This window comes from Pimephales promelas, chromosome 10, assembly GCF_988280905.1.
Source record: "Pimephales promelas chromosome 10, fPimPro1.hap1.1, whole genome shotgun sequence".
In the NCBI taxonomy this organism is placed as follows: Eukaryota; Metazoa; Chordata; class Actinopteri; order Cypriniformes; family Leuciscidae; genus Pimephales; species Pimephales promelas.
This window is the reverse complement of record NC_142778.1, coordinates 21,595,453-21,612,462: the sequence shown is the minus strand read 5'-3', so window position 1 is coordinate 21,612,462 and position 17,010 is coordinate 21,595,453. Positions and strand designations below refer to the sequence as shown.

At 37.3% G+C, this 17,010-nt stretch overlaps 2 protein-coding genes across 3 annotated transcripts; one reads left to right on the top strand and one right to left on the bottom strand.

Annotated features, from left to right (window-relative positions):
* Positions 1-719: 719 nt before the first annotated feature.
* Positions 720-12,132, top strand: cd9a (CD9 molecule a). 2 transcript variants are annotated; one of them, XM_039654438.2, is made up of 8 exons: positions 720-918; positions 6,887-6,989; positions 7,071-7,168; positions 7,252-7,326; positions 7,415-7,516; positions 7,768-7,857; positions 9,548-9,631; positions 11,764-12,132. In XM_039654438.2, exons 1-8 carry the CDS (start codon positions 850-852, stop codon positions 11,827-11,829), a joined length of 687 nt encoding a protein of 228 aa, XP_039510372.2. In that variant the 5' UTR covers positions 720-849; the 3' UTR covers positions 11,830-12,132. The 2 variants fall into 2 exon arrangements, with proteins under 2 accessions (XP_039510372.2, XP_039510373.2); XM_039654439.2 differs by lacking the exon at positions 720-918 and adding an exon at positions 3,993-4,203.
* A 2,293-nt stretch (positions 12,133-14,425) lies between these two features.
* Positions 14,426-15,234, bottom strand: LOC148977406 (zinc finger BED domain-containing protein 5-like). Its single transcript, XM_089116617.1, has 2 exons — positions 14,847-15,234; positions 14,426-14,784 (listed from the first exon to the last, which is right to left on the bottom strand). The coding sequence occupies exons 1-2, from the start codon at positions 15,232-15,234 to the stop codon at positions 14,426-14,428; spliced, it is 747 nt and encodes a 248-aa protein (XP_088972743.1).
* Positions 15,235-17,010: the final 1,776 nt, after the last annotated feature.

The window sequence follows — 17,010 nt, the reverse complement described above, 5'->3', positions numbered from 1 at the left end:
TTAATTACAGAAATTAAAATGTGGAGAAGAGTAGGCCTATATAGGGTAGGAATGACATATTTTTTAGAAGAAAAAAAAATCCCATAATGATCTATCTGAAATGTTGCTGTAATACTATTTTTTTAAAGATATTTTTGATATCATGATTTTGGTCATTACAAAGTTTAATAGACATACTAGAATAATTGAATAGCTATTGAAAGATTTTTTATGTTGCATAGAATTAAACAAAAATAATTAAATTAATATTGTTACATTTGACTGTCACAAAGATGGCAGGGTCCTATGAACACCCGCATATCTTGAGACATGAAAGTTCACATGATAAATCTTATGCAACACTCTGAAATGCCTGAGAAGAACAAATCACTGAACAGCAGTGGAAGGAACCTCTGGGCTCTGCACTGACTGGGTGACGTCATTCCACAATGACGTAATTCACAAAGAATAAAGACCGTGGGGATTGCGATAACAATAAAAGAGATTTCTTGAGGGGGAAAAAAACAACGAGCACAAATAAATAAAGCGTATGGACGATGTCCAATAGCCCTCCAAAAATAGCAACTGGATCGATGCAAAAAGTGTTTGACCTTTGGCACGGTCGATTTTGCCACACAGAAAACGATTGCAAAGTTGATCTTTAGCTGGAGGAATGAGGCAGTGAGTTTGTGTCTGTCCTGAGTTTTTCGTGCGCGCGCTCCACTTACTCAGTCCCTACACGCATTTAAAGTCACACTGCCGCACGCGCGAGCCACCTGCGAGACACTAGGACACGGACGCTGCTCGCGTGATCTTTACTCTTTCATTCAGTATTGTGACTGTGAGGACAGACTGCTGTGGCTGTGAGTGATGGCGGCGTTGACCGGAGGAGAAATGTGCGTCAAGTATCTGATGTTCGTCTTCAATTTCATATTCTGGGTGAGTGACCGAGTGAGCGTGTTTAATGATTGATGTGTGCAGAGGTTGGCTTGCGCTCGGGACGTTGTTTTATTCTAACTCGAGATTTTGCTCAAATATTCGTTGATAAATGCATGTGCACAGCGTCACTTTTAGGTTTTTAGTTAGTTTAGACTGTAATTTATGATGCAGAAACGTCTGTGTAAAGCCATGCAATAAGATTGCATCGATTTGGCTGACCTAATTTTAAGATTTTTAGCTCTGGTTTCTGGACCCTGGTCGTGTATTTAAAATACCGTGTGTGTGTGTGTGTGTGTGTGTGTGTGTGTGTGGCGGGACAAGCACTGAATTTTGAGTGTTTCCTTTGACTCCACTCTGTTCGTGTGTCAGCTGTTCTCTCACGACTGTAGGCTACAGGCGCATTCTTGTTGGTGATGTCCGGTTCGTGCACATCGTTCATTTGAAAAGAGTCTGTTTAATGGATTACTCGAACCAATTCGCTGAGCTGTTCGAATTTGCATTGGCTACTAATTTTAGTTCTACCGTTTATTTGAATGGGCGTATATGCAGTTTTTCTGCAATTAAAAATCCCATTCATTTTCTCCATATGGAAATTAACACACACACATTTATATATAAATTTGAGCATCATTTGCTGCGTTTTTGTACTCTCATTGAGTATGTATTGGGCCTAAATCCAGTTGTTTTTTGATCAGTGATATTTGATGTTCAATCAGATGTGCTGTTTAATGCCAATTTTTCTTTCCCTCAGAAAACTACATAATCAAAAAGAATGGAGCACTTTCGTTGTTTCATCTCAAATAAAACCGAGTTCCACCGGTATGAAAATGGACGCAAATTGAGGCTCACACTCTGGAGTCACGCAAACAGATCAATGTTTTGATCTTTCTAGTGTTTACATATTAAGGGGGAGCTGAAGAATTGCTTTGTTTTTTGCCTATTCACATTAAAGATGGGGTAGGCAATTTTCGGGGCTAGCCAGCTAGCAATAGCAAGTTAGCTTTGAAAGCTTGAGATCCCACCCTCCCTTCAGAGTGTCTCCAAAGCCACGCATATTTGCAAAGCGTCATAAGAGGAGAGACTACATTTAACTACCTTATGTCTCAAAGCACATAACATTACAATAATAATGAACATAAACAACTTACGCCGGGGACAATGCTAGCTGAAACATTCTAAGACTGAACACACCTAGACGGTTTCCATCGACTCCAGCAGATTTAAAACACCGACTGTGAATACCAACTGAACACAATTCTGTGTGTTTGAGCATGATCAGTCGTAAGTATCATGGCTTTAAAGTTGTTAAGTGTGGCTTTAAAGAGCACTGACCTCTGCCACCTGACTGCTCTAGATTCATTTCGGTGTTGATAGTGTTACCATTCAAATGCGTAAATTACAGTAGTTCTGGTTATTGTTTTGATTCAGGGGGAACTGTAAAAGGTGGCTGCTGTTTCGGTTGCGGTGCTCAGTGACTGACGTCTGTCTAACTCTGCTTAGCACTAGTATGAAACACGTTGACGATGTGTGATGTCTGCGCGAGTAGAGTGCGCATGATATGGAAATGCATTGACTTCCTGCCTGTCAACGTATGGATTTTGTATAATGATTAGACAAACATTTTATGATCTTACGCCTTACACAGACATATGTATACATATGAATTCATTTAGACCACTTAACTTAGTGATTGATATCAGGATGGGAAGAGAATTTCAACCAGCATAACAAAAAATGCTTCTGGAACAAATCACTAAACTCACTATTTATTCACTATAAAATATCACCTTAATATAGTGAAGATAATGTTGTGACTTTTTTTTAATCAGTTCATTGAAGTGAACCATTCATTAAATATGCCACCAATTCTTGAGCAAACCCAGAGCCGAGTGGTTCATTTGTGTGTGTGTCTAGCCCAGAGGGTTTATGTGAGCACGCGCCCTAGATTGTCTTTAATCTGCGGGTCTATTTATAGTGTATGATAATCTCATGGACAAACTCACTGTAAACTGTATTTGTAGTGGGTTTTAATGATGTAAAAATGTGCACGTTATGACTTTTTAAAAAATATTTATGTGTTGGTTTTGTTTTCATTAATTTTCACTGTAAATGAAATTCAATATCTGCATTACTTCACACCTCTGAGTTTAGGGTGGATGGTATGATCAAATTCTCTTGTCACAATATGAGAAATTTTATTTCAACATAACAGTATATTTCTCAACATGGTTATTTTGTGTTGTTTTATCTAATTTCTGATTTTAAAATAAGAAGCAAATTACAAACAATTCGACAAATACTATAACAAAAATATGAATAAAACAAAAGTTTTTATAAGTACAATAGTTAATTTTAACATGTAGTTAGAATTGGTACAGAAATGTAATCAAATGTAAAAACTGTACGAATTAAACATTAATTTTATTCTTAAGTTATTTTCTCTTGTGTCTGATTTACATTAATAGAGTGGTGCAGGAATGACATCACTTTTTGGCCAACTGGCTGTTGGCATCCCACTGGCTCCCTCGACAAAAAAAAAAAGAAAGGATTTTCCCATAGGTTTTTGGATTATCGCTAAAAACAAGCTCTGTGACAAACAAAAGTTAATGATACTTGCACGTTTTGTCCATCCAGATAATTATCATAGATGAACCTAACTTTTTTGAATTTTATGAATAAAATCAAGTATATTAATGTGAAAAAATAACAATATTTATAACTGTATAAACTGTATTATATTTAAACTGTAAGATATTTATATATCATGGTAGTATCTGTTGTACTGAATTTAATTTATGATCATTTAAATTAAAATAATAATAAAGGCAATTTAGAGGTAAATAATTATTAGAATTTCACAGTTAAAAAAATAGGCTTCTTTTTTAATGCAAAATATAAATGCGTTTTGTTTTGGGGGTGAAATACAGCCCGACTAAAGTGTTAGAGAACTTTGAACTGAATGCAGTGGTAAAGTCACCTGTAAGTGGAACCTGGCTGTAACACACATTCACACACTACCTGTAAGCTCCTCCCACTGATTCATGGACTTACGCAACGACATTTTCTAGTTTCACTTTGTCAAACAAAGGGAAGAAGTGTGGAATAGACAAACAACACGTCAGTGTGCAAAGTTTGTAGATTTGAAGCTTGTGCAAGTGAACACATACACTGCTAACAGTTTGTTGCTCTATACACGAACGTGACTTGGAAAGCAGCAAAATGGGGGTTGATGGATGTCCAAAATGTATAAAATACACCATGTTTATCTTTAACTCGGTGTTCTGGGTAGGTGAACTTTCATATTTGTGTTTTTGTGTGTGATTGTGTAAAAGTAGCTGTCAGCATTTATTTGTGAATGCAAGTGTTGTGTTTTTATGTTCAGTTTGTGTGTGGAATGGGATAAGAGGTTGAAGTGGGGTTGTTTTAAGGGTGTTTGTTTAGCTAAGCGTTGGCCTGGAGATTTGGAACAGATTTGCGCACCTTTTTAGTTTTTCGAACAAAAGATCTAGGTCAGAGAGAATAAATCAAAAGAGGAGGACATGAACTCTCTGAAACATGAAACCATTACATCTTACTTGACTAGAAAGAAAAATAAGTCACATGATATAGTGAGGAACATGACATTAGTATGTGTGAGATATTTCACAACAGATTTTGTTTAAATGAAAGATGGTTGTTGGTCAGTGTGATGAATCAAACCAACAAATGTTGCTGTAATGTATGTGACAGATAGGGTTGCCAACTGTCCCGATTATTGGCGTGACAGAGGTTAATTTATTCCTGAATGGAGGAAGTAAAATCAGGGAAGGAACATAGTACTTTACAAGCTAAGAGGTAATTAACCCTTAAAAAAGCAAGAGTGGAAAATGATCGGCAAAAAAATCATTTCATGTCACTTTTTATGTCATCTGGACTAAAAGGGTTAGCCTGACTACGTCAGACTTCCTACTTCCGCAAATTTCATTCCGCTCTGTCTACGAAGCAAAGTGAAGTAGCAGAGTCTGGTATTACCAGGCTATAAAAGGGTTAGTTCACCCGAAAATTAAAATTCTGTCAGTAGTTACTCACAAATTAAAATATTTTTGATTAAAACTGAGAGCTGTCTCACTCCTCCATATGCTGCTAAGGGTTAGAAACTGGCCGGCCCAGAAAAGTTAAAGACATCCTATAGCCCTAATTTGCAGATGGGACATGTCCCCACCACTTTTTGCCAGGGTCGATATTGTCCCCACCACTTTTGAAACATCTCGCGGCACAGATGTAAATAGTACAAATAAATAAAACATCTCTAGTTAACTAGCAGAGCATTCATTTCGTTCGTTTGTTAAATAAGAGGCGATCTAGCACTGAAATGTGTTGTTTTTGAAAACCAAGTGATCAAAGTGCTCGTTGACTCTGTGATCAGTGGCGCGGATACAGTGTTCTCTTGTGGCTCGCACTGCTGCACACAATCTTCACAAGGACGCATGCTTTAATCCGTTGCAGAGGTGAAATCACAGAGTAAAATGCACACAAACATGTCCCTGCTTGATATACAACCACTGATAAACATAATCGGTTTTAATGAGAGAGAGAAAAAAATACATAAAAGTGCGGATTAGAACCCAGAACCTCTGACATGCTTGGCAAAAGTTCTGCCACTGGACCATTAAAGTGCATGCATGTAATTGTCAGATTTATGTATTTCTCGACACCAACACATCTGTCCCACCTACTTTTTAAAGCAAAGTTACGTCATTAAAATTGTCCGAGTGACTACAGTGGCTCAATCTTGAGGGTGAGTAATTACTGGAAGAATTTTCATTTTGGGGTGACCTAACCTTTTTAAGTAAAACATATCAAAAGGATATTTTATATAGTTTTGATTTTAGGTATTTTTTTATAAAATGAAGTTTAATTACTGTCAAGTTTATAATGTTACTTCAGCATATGATATGAGAGCTACAGGGACTCTGCTCATAGTTCATTTATTGCCAAAATTGTGTGTGTGGGGGGGGGGGGGGGGGATCAAGAACGTCAGAATCAGAATGCCTAGTTCATGCATAAAAATGTTTGTCAAAACCAACACATTGAACCATGTCCGCTAACCCAGTGAATTTTTTTTTAATTCGATGGGTAGTATTTCACTCCGTTCCTTGATCATTCCAATTCAATTTCAGCAAGGAAGAACAAATGTGTATGTGCAATCGTGCATGTGTTATGTACGTATGCGTAATTTGTGGCTGGGATATTCCAAAATCAAATTAAGACCAAAATCTATTATTCTATTCTATTAAATTTAAACCCATGAAAATGCAGATCCTGTTGTAGCCTAAATAATTGTAAAAAATCACTTTTTAAAACTCATTCTTTTTAAAACAGATTTTGACTCGTATAGCATCGCATGTCTAACAGATTGGCAGAACTTCAGCCAGTTTTCTTTGGACTCTCCCATGGAATTTTGCTTGCAGGTGTTATTATCTGTACACTCTCAGATCCACATAAAAAGATGGATAGTCTGTGCTTTTGAGTTTGCTCTTCCAATTTCCTGCTGATTTGTTGTCCTCTATAAAGAATCAAGCAAAGTGGGCAAGGTTTGGCAGTTCACCCCTGCTGGTATAAAAATAGCCATGTATTCTGACAGAAATAATATATATATATATATTTGCAATCTGGTGGAAGCTAATAAATATTTAATTTAGTTATGAGTTTTATTTTTATTATTTTTTATAATTATATAATACTATTTTTATTTATTTCATGTTCAGTAATTCAAATGATTTATTTTTGTGTTTTGTTTTTGCAAGCCACCTATAAATATCAGATTCATCACCATACCTGCTGTTTTAGCTGTTTCTTTCTAATGTTAAAAAAATCCTTTTGATTGAGCTGTTTGTGTGTATTTTAGTCCTTTTCTAGGCATTATGAAGAGACTTATTTTATTTATTTATTATTAATTATTGCATACATGTCATTTGTTTCATTGCAGCTTGCAGGTACAGGTGTCTTGGCTATTGGACTTTGGTTGAGGTTTGATGCCAAAACTAAAAGCTTGTTTGAAGGAGAGAACTCGCCATATGTCTTCTACACAGGTGAGTAGTTGTTTATAAGTGTTTTTTTTTTTACACATGTTGTGTAGCAACTGGTAAAAATGAAGTGTGTGTGTATTGTAGGTGTGTACATCCTCATTGCGGCCGGTGCGCTGATGATGGTTGTGGGTTTTTTTGGATGTTGTGGTGCCATCCAGGAATCCCCTTGCATGCTGGGATTGGTAATTCCCACATCATGCACCTTTTCTTCTCTAATATCACTTGGTACTATTATGAGGTATTTGACTGTGTGTTTTTCCCGTAGTTCTTCTTCTTTCTTTTGGTCATATTTGCGGTCGAGGTGGCTGCTGGAATTTGGGGCTTTTCCAACCAGACCAAGGTGGGAGTTTGTTTCAAATTCTCTGTGCACGCATACCCAAACACACAGACGGTGCTCCTAATTTATGTTACTATCTCTGTGCCCATAGGTTACTGAGGATATAACGGATTTCTACAAGGAAACATACAAAAATTATCAAGACACCAAAGAGAACACTCTGAAAGACACACTCAGTCTCATCCAGCATGGAGTAAGATCTCATCCCTTTCTCCTTATTTCTCAAAGATATTTAGCATAATTGCTACTGTGCATCTGAAACTCTTGAATATCTTTCAATACCATGATTAGGAACTGCTAGTAAAAATCTTCAGAAAGAGCTTGCTGCGCTTATTATGTGCTAAATGCATCAGATGGTCCGTCAAACACCAATTATTTATAGCTTGTGGATTTTTAAGCTGTAACGTTAATAATTTGCAATGACATCTGCTCCTCATCTCTAAGCTGAACTGCTGTGGACCGTCAGAAAACGTCCCGGAGGATTTTAAAGAGACCTGCCCCAGAAAAGAGATTCTTGAGGATCTCATTACAAAGGTAACAGTGTTTACAGATTAGGGTTGGGCGACGTCTTACAATTTGGCATCAGATGATGTCTACAGTGAAACATCGCGATGGACGATGACATCAGGAGAGGGGATATATATCGTAATATATATCGGGAGAGATGGAGGAGGGGGAGGGATATAATATTTCGTAATATTCTCATTTTCCACTAGATATCTTCCTCTATATCTAATCAGCAATTTTGATTTCAGCACGCAGCGGCAAAATTCGCTCTTGCCGCCCTGTGGATGCTCTGATGCTCTGACGTAGATCGAATGCGTGATCTTTTTTTAAACTGTATTTAAGGGGGAAGCAAAGCAAACAAGCATGTCGATTGTTATTTTTGCAGAAAATTGATCGATGGAAATGCTATTGCTAATGCTATCGGCGCTATTATAATTTGCATTCCCGCTGAAAAAGTGTTCTAGCACGAAATTCTTGCCTATAAATAGTGTTGCGCGCTCCCTCTTATCAAATTCAACTGATCAACCTCCTCTATTTTGCTTGGGAACTAATGTGGTTGGAACCAAAGTTTACAGGACTGCGTTCTCTGGAATTCTCTCAAACGGAGCACTTCTACATTCCGATTGGTCGCCGCCGAACCGCGTCATTGCTTATTACCATAAAGTTGAACTGATTTCAACTCTCCTCGCCGCTCTCGCCGTCCAAGACGTGCCGCGCCTCGCCGGAGCTCGCCGCTGGCTCTCATTGAAAATGAATGACACTTTGACGCTCTCGCCGGCGGCGGTGTGAACGCACAGTAAGAGCGAATGTGCAGATTCAAACTGCGTGCTTTCGCGCTATGGCTAGAGCTGAGCCAAAGACGGATGCGCTCAGTGCTTGTCATAGGCTATATCAAAATAAAAAATAAAAAAAACCCAACCCATTCAAATAAATATGTTTTTGTTTCATATCAGAGAGAGACAGTGCCAAATAACTATAAAGTCAACTCTATTTTTCTTCCAGTTCACCGGCCACTTACTACTTCACTTAAAAATCTTTACAGTTACATTTTTTGTATTTATATTTTTGCTGTTTTATTTCAGTTAATGAAAATTAGTTACACTGATAACAACTGATATTTGCCAAGGCGTATCATAACCCCTTAAAATTGGGATTGAATTTACAATTGATTCAGTTTCATGTCTATGCCTTTGTTTGACCCATCTACACTTATAGTATAATAATTTTTGTGAGCAAAAATACTTCCATGAAGTATCAGTCAGTGATTTATCAGCACTGATTTACAATTGACCGCACTGGACTAGATTCTTTTAAGGCAGCTGGTATGATTGTCGAGTGTAATACTCCAGCTTAGCTCAGATTTAATGCACTGGAAATGTTCCTAACCTGAGGCACCCTGTGTGCGACTCAGCTTGAATGAGTCAGTGAAACTCTGCCAGTACAAGGTCAAGTATGAGGTCATTATAGCGTATTAACCGTTCAGAAAATCGAGAAGGGTTTAAGAGGTTTAAGTAAACCTAATGAACTAAGTGTATGAGACATAAGAAGATGCTTCCTACCAAATAAAGACACAGAGCTGTGATACAGAGGAGCACAGGAATCAGTTTAACTATCAACTGTAAATAGATGGATAGATGATAGATCTTTGAATATTCAAGTACATAGCAACATTGATAAACCATAAATAATAAATCAATTTCTTATTTTATATGTTCAGAACTGCCCTGATGCCATTGATGAAGTTTTCAACTCCAAACTTCATATTATTGGAGGAGTTGGAATTGGCATTGGAGTGATCATGGTAACTGTGTGTGTTGTGTGTTTGTGTGTGTGTTTATTTGTTTAAGGCTTGTTTAACATTTTTTTGTTTTAGATTAACTAAGGTGTTTATCTTTACCAGCTTAATTTAATATTATGTCAAATAAATAATACATTATTTTTAGGGCTTTCAAACGATTAATCACGATTAATCGCATCCAAAATAAAAGTTTGTGTTTACTTAATATATGTGGGTGCATTGTGTATAATTATTTTACATATATAAATACACACACATGCTTGTATACATTTAAGAAATATTTTCATGTATATACTGTATATAGATTTATATAATTTATATTATATAAAATATAAATATTTTACATATAAATAATATTTTTCTTAAATATACATGCATGTGTGTGTGTGTTATATATATATATATATATATATATATATATAATATACATACACACACACGCAAAATAATTATTTGACAGCCCTAATTATTTTGCTTATGTATATGCAGACTTGTGTTTAAAAGTTTGGTGTCCGTACAATTTTGTTTTAAAGAAATGAATACATTCATTTAGCAAGGATACATTAACTTGATCAAAAGATACATTTACAATGTATGTATACATTGTAAGTGCAGAAGATACAAAGATACATTTATAATGTTACAGAAGATTTAAATTTTTCAAAATCCTGTTCTTTTGAACATACTATTCATCAAAGGCAAAAAAGTAACACCGTTTCCACTAAAATATTAACTGATTTTAACATCGATAATCAGAAATGTTACTTGAGCAGCAAATCAGCATATTAGAATGTCATGTCATGTGATCCTTCTGAAGTCAAAGAATGATAAATGGAGCTTTAATATCACAGATATTAGACAACATTTCAAGTTAAAAAAGTTATTTTTTATTGTAATAATATATAACAATTACAGTTTTTACTGTATTTTCTATCTATTTTTGAAATAAATGTTGTCTTGGTGAGCAGAAAAGACTTGCTGACCCCAAACTTCTGAATAGTAGTGTGTTTTGGCATTTCTTTTTGGTAATGCCAATACTAAAATTACACACTGCAGATTTAAATAGGAAAAAAGTTTATATTTCTTAGTACCATGAAATGGCAAGCCATTTTAGCTGAAATTGTACCCATTCTCACTCGTCATAATTAAGTAGTAAGAATTCTAGTAAAATAATTGCATTAAAGAGCTCTTAATGTTATTCTTACCAGTAAAAACTGATTTAGAGAGCTGACTAGTGAGAATTCAATTCTTACTAGTAAGAATGCAATTGCAGAGCTCTTTAATACAATTCTTACTAGTAGCAATTACAATTAGAGAGCTCTACAATTCAATTCTTACTAGTAAAAATACAATTAGAGAGCTCTCTAAATCTATTATTACTAGTAACAATAGGCTCTATGTACGAACCCTGCTGACGTGTGTCCGAAAGAATCTCAGTCAGCTTCTTTACTTCCGCAAGCGCGTTCTGCAGGTCAAGTGTATAGCGGCAAAACTTTGATAAAATTCCTTTTCTCAGAAACGGAGACAACGATTTTAGAAACACTGACTCGCTAGTCGAATTTCGTACGATATGAGAGAATACTAACCCTTAAGGTTGTTGATGTAGCTCAAAATATATAATTTAAATAACTTCTCTTTTTTACTCTTATGTTGTTAACATCATTCACGTTAACTGCAGGATGTTTTTATTAACAGCAAATGTAATTTGACACTATCTCCACCTAACGCAAAACCGGCTTCTGACGCAGCACCGGATGTAACTGGGCGTGCTGAGACAAACCCGGAAGCGATCATGCATAGAAGCTATTACAACTAGAGAGTTTTACAAATTAATTTTTGCTAGTCACATGTCTCCATTGACTTCCATTCATTTTTAATGACAGAGCTCTCTAATTGAATTGTTACTAGTAAGAATTACAATTAGAGTTCTCTAATTCAATACTTACTAGTAGCAATTCAATTAGAGAGCTCTCTAACTAGTCACAATTAGCAAGGCTGGGTACAATTTAAGCTAAAAAGGCTTGCCATAACTATGATTGTAATTTGATCATAACGCTTTTTGAAAACCCTGTAACGTACACATTTATGTATGCGATTGATGTCCCATTGAAGGAATGTTTTCTCTATGTGCACAGATCTTCGGCATGATCTTTAGCATGATGTTGTGCTGCGCCATCCGGAAAACCCGGGAGATCGTGTGAGGGGCCTCGTTGCCTGGGAAACTGCCAGTGTATTTGTGTTGCATGATGTCTGTCACAAAACACTGTCTTGAACATGACCTCATCAGCTAAGAGCCAGTTAGATCACAGCGTCAGGCACACAATCTGTACATGTCTCTGATTGACTGGAATTCACTCTTTTTCTTAGTGCAGCTGTATCACTGGTTCACTCACGAGTAATGAGAAGAAAGGGTTGGTTTAGCATTCCAAGCCCATATAAAAAGGCCTTTATTAAGTCTGACTTTTTATATTTTTTTATCGTTCATAATAGATTTTAAAGATTAACCATTGTTTGCTTTATTGTACTTGCAGTAATGCTTGATATGAGTTGTTATGAATTTTTCTAATGTTATGTTTTTGATTTGTGAATAGGGTCGATTGATTTACCCACATCGGTGCATATGGCTCAAATAAAAGCCAAATTAATCATGAATTTTGTTGTGGGAGTGTTTTTTTTCTCTCTTGTGTATCCAGGATGAATTTTTTTTTTTTTGTATGGATCTGTTTTGACAGCAATCAGTGTTTCACTCAGTCTGACAAGAGTCTTTGTAAAAGGGGGATGGCCAAAACTTCATCCAGTTTCCCATAATCACAGCGTTGACTCATGTTCACTCCATTATGTGACCGTGCTAAACCCCCCCCCCCCCTTCCTGTTTGCCTTACTTCTACAATTAGGCCTAAATTTGGCAAAACCACCCTTAAAGTGGTTGTGTAATTATGAACTAGTACCTCTATCTTTTGCCTTTGATTGCATGTGATCTGTTTCTCAAGCACAAGAAAAAAATGTTTATCTGCTTCTATGTGACACTATGACTCACCAACAAACCCAAACAGATCAAGCCAACAAAGAGATCAGAGAGTTTGAAATCATATTAAAGCATGCAGAGGCACACCCATCAAAACATTTCCTTTTAATTTGATCAGAATCTCATGAAATTGTTTTAAATTGAGTTTTAAGTTAACCTCCTTCACTGTATGTCTCTCATTTCAGGTTCTTTTGACTGTTAAAGGGTTAGTTCGCCCAAAAATGAAAATTCTGTCAGTATTTACTCACCCTCATGTTGTTCCAACCCTCTATGTGTTTATTTGTTCTGTTGAACACAAAGGAAGATATTTGGAAGAATGTTTTAATCAAACAGATCTCATTCCCCATTGACTACCATAGTATGCATTTTTTCCTACTATGGTAGTCAATGGGGAATGAGATCTGTTTGATTAAAACATTCTTCCAAATATCTTCCTTTGTGTTTAGCAGAACAAATAAACACAGAGGTTTTGAACAACATGAGGGTGAGTAAATACTGACAGAATTGTCTTTTTTTTCAGTAACCCTTTAAACATTCTGGACTGTTATTTTTATGATACTGCAATGCTTTCAGAAACATGTTGACGTGGAATATTTAAGGATGTAGCACCCAAATGTATTTTAGATTTCCTATGTAATGTCAAGTTGAAATATTTTACATTATTATAATAAAAATTGTATGAATTGTGTTATTGACCTTCCATGCAAAAAAAAAAATTGTGTGCGTTGTTTCTTCTAGAGTGATCATTTTTATCAAGCTTGTATATTTAAGTTCAGTAATTTCACTTAAATGACAATTAATAGGTAATCTTCATTGCCATTTAAGTGAAATTTCTGAACTTTACAGGCTTGATAAAAATTATCATTCTAGAAGAAAATTTCAAATGGCATTTAGAGGCTTTTGTATCTGAACTCTTCATATACACATATAGGCCAACCAGCCCATTCTCACCCCAAAGGCGTCACCTAACTGACGCCTTGGGAAGCATTTTGACCATGCTTCAATATCTGGCACTTGAGGCACCCTTTAGCATCAGTTAGATCAGTGATTTTCAACCTTTATTGAGCCGCGGCACATTTTTTACATTCACAAAATCCTGGGGCACACCACCAACCAAAATGACACTCTAACACACTAACAATATAATACATAGACATAGTTAATAATATAGCTTTTAAATGTATTTATACTCTCTTAGTGTGAAACCTGGGCCTGTTTCGATGAACACAAAATAGATATCCTGGCAGGAATAGTGGAAAGACACACACGAAGCTCTTCCTCAACAGCTCTCAGTCTCTCTCTGGTTTTTGTTTTTAATCGCAGTCAAGCTTGAGAAGCTCAGCTCACATAGATATGTGGTTGAAAACGAGCAATGTCAAAATAGCTTTGTTGGCCAGAGTGGGGAACTCCTTGGCAACAGATAACCAAAACCTGTCTAAATAAAGATCAGCAAAGTTTAGCTTTAAACCACGATCTTGTTTCAGTTCAATGAGTTGCTCTTTTAAAGTCATGTCCTTTCCAGCAACGGATGCTGAGCTGTATGGGTCCCAACCCAGTCAAGGCATTCTGTGAAGACTGAAGAGAAATAAAATGACAACTTCTCCTCGAGAGTTTTCAAATGTGTGCCAATAACCTCGCACATTGCAGCAGTGTTGCCATGCAGTTTCTCGGTGAGCGGGAACATCTCAAGGTTGCCACGCTGCACATGTTGTTGCCAAATCTGCACCTTTAAGCGGAATCCGTTCATTTTATCAGTGCTTGTAAGCAGGTTTTCATTTCGGCCTTGCATCCTTGCTTGTGTTCAGTTCATTCAGATGATGAAATATATCAGCCAGGTATGCCAGCTTTGCACACCACTCATCACTTGCAAGCAGCTTTGAGTAATCGGACCTCTCGTTTGTCAGAAATACTTTCAGTTCCTCTCGCAGCTCATACACACGGGCCAGCACTTTGCCGCGCGACAACCACCGGACCTCCGTGTGTAGCAATAAGACCTTATGTTCCGCTCCCATTTCCTCACACAAAGACGCAAATAAACGACTTTTCAAAGGTCGACATTTCACAAAGTCCACTATGCGCACAACATCATCCAACACTCTAGATCTGCTGGTAAGATCTTTGCAACGAGGGCCTTAAGGTGCAAAAAACAGTGCGTAACAATAACATCTGGGGTTTTTTTTTCTTTGACCCTACTTACGAAGCCTACGATGCGCCCGGCCATGGCTGCGGCTCCATCAGCGCAGACACCTGTGCAGTTTTCCCACATAAGCCCGCATTTGTCAAGATATTCCGATGTGACCCGAAATATTTCCTCTCCTGTTGATTTTTCTGGCAGTTCCTTGCAAAATAGGAAGTTTTCTCTAATGGCTTCTCCATCCACAAAACGCACGTTGGCCAAGAGCTGACAATGTCCACTAATATCCGTCGACTCAACAAGTTGCAATGCAAATTTCTTACTGATGCGCATCTTTTCCAAAACAACCGTTTCGATGTCCGCAGACATGTCATCAATACGTCTGGCAATGGTGTTATCTGAGAGAGGCACTTTAGCGATCTCTTTTGCCGCGTCAGGGCCGAGCATCTCATTTGCAATGGCTTTACAAGCTGGCAGTATTAATGTTTCTGCCACAGTATGGGACTTTTTTGATTTAGCTACGAGTTCAGCAACAAGGTAGCTAGCTTTGAGGGCTCTCTCGTTTACCTTTGTGGTTTTTCTCAAAAAAGTTGCCTGTTTCTCATTGTTTGTACGTAAGCGTAGAAAATAGTCAATCGGCTTATTTTGAACGGAAGGGTGTTTCGTTTGGAGATGGCGTTTAAAAAAAAAAAAAAAAAACATTCTGCCAGTGGTCAAAACGATCTGCTTGCCATAGCTAGATTCAAAACGGTTAATAATGATTTTAATTCCAGTGGTACTGGTGGGTTTCCGCGGGAAATTCGATGTCTTTGCGTCATTACGTCACACCCGTAAACACAAAGGAGTTTCGGCTAGCCGGCTATACCGCGCGTGAGGAGATGTAAAGATGTAAGTTATGCTTTTCTCGCAGGCTCGCAGCACTTCACATAATAAAACTTATGGCATCCAGAAAGATCCAAACAACAATCATCAGTGTCAACTGGAGATTCAGCAGTTGTAAAACCCAAAAGACTCAATACTTCAGATTAAGGTGTCTAGAGAAAGAGAAAGGAACCGTCTCATGATGCGAACACAAGGATTTAAACATCGGCGGGGCTTTTGAAAAGTGCGTTAACTCCGTGTTTTGAAGGGGTTCAAAACGGAAGAAGAGACTGCTTTTTTTCTGCTGAACAAGTGCTAAGACATTTCAATAGTTCAATCGTGTAACACGTTTTTTTTTAATTCACAGTTATGGCGTTTCCTTTGTTTTGCCTTTCTCGTTTTGCTATTATGGAGAATATGAATTCTGAACTACACAGGTAACCATAAAACACATTAAATTTAACATTGGTCACGCCATGCTGATTTTGTTAACATGAACAATTTGAGAACAAAGTAGGCTATAATTTGCACGGTTGCTGTAAATCGCGTTGATTAAATCTACGACGTTTATGTAATGCTTTTCCCCCTTAGTTGATCAGAACAAAAGTGGATGTTACTTACTTGTTCAGAAGACATTTTCCGGTGAATATGTTGTTCAAACTTTCAAAAAGTAAATCTGTTATGTATGAGTATACGTTACACACAGCGCGGTGATTGACAGCAGCACTCGCCTTAAACACTGCTCTTCCGCGCTGTTTTATGCCAATTTACAACCCACGTAAAGATGATAATTCCGCGAATAACTCCAATTGCAGATTTCGAACAGAGATGGCGACAAAGAGGAAAAGCTACGGACTGCAACTTTAAGTAAAGTCACGAGTACTCCCCAAAAATAATACTCGAGTAAAGTAGAGATCCCTCAAAATTGTACTGTAGGCTACTCAAGTAAATGTACTCCGATACTGTCCGGCTCTGGGTTTAGGCGCCCTTCAACTGACGTGATCCTACAGCGTCATTAAACTGACAAAGCGTCAGTTAGATGACGCGGGTAGGTTTAGGTCTGGGGTAGGGTCGTCTAACTCAGTGATTTTCAACCAGTGTGCCATGAGAGATCGTCCGGTGCACCATGGGAAATTATCTTAAATCACCTAATAACCGTTGTTGGGTATCTGTGCAAAGTGTGGCAGATAATGTAATACTCTTCTATTTCAGTGGGTGGCAGCAGAGGGCGATAAATGCCTGTAAAGACGCTGTCACTCACTCTACAGAGTTAGTGCGCACGTGACAGTGACAGTTTGAGATCTCAGCAAGACGAGCAAGTGACAGTGATGGAGAAGTTTTTGAGAAGGAAAAATGCAAATG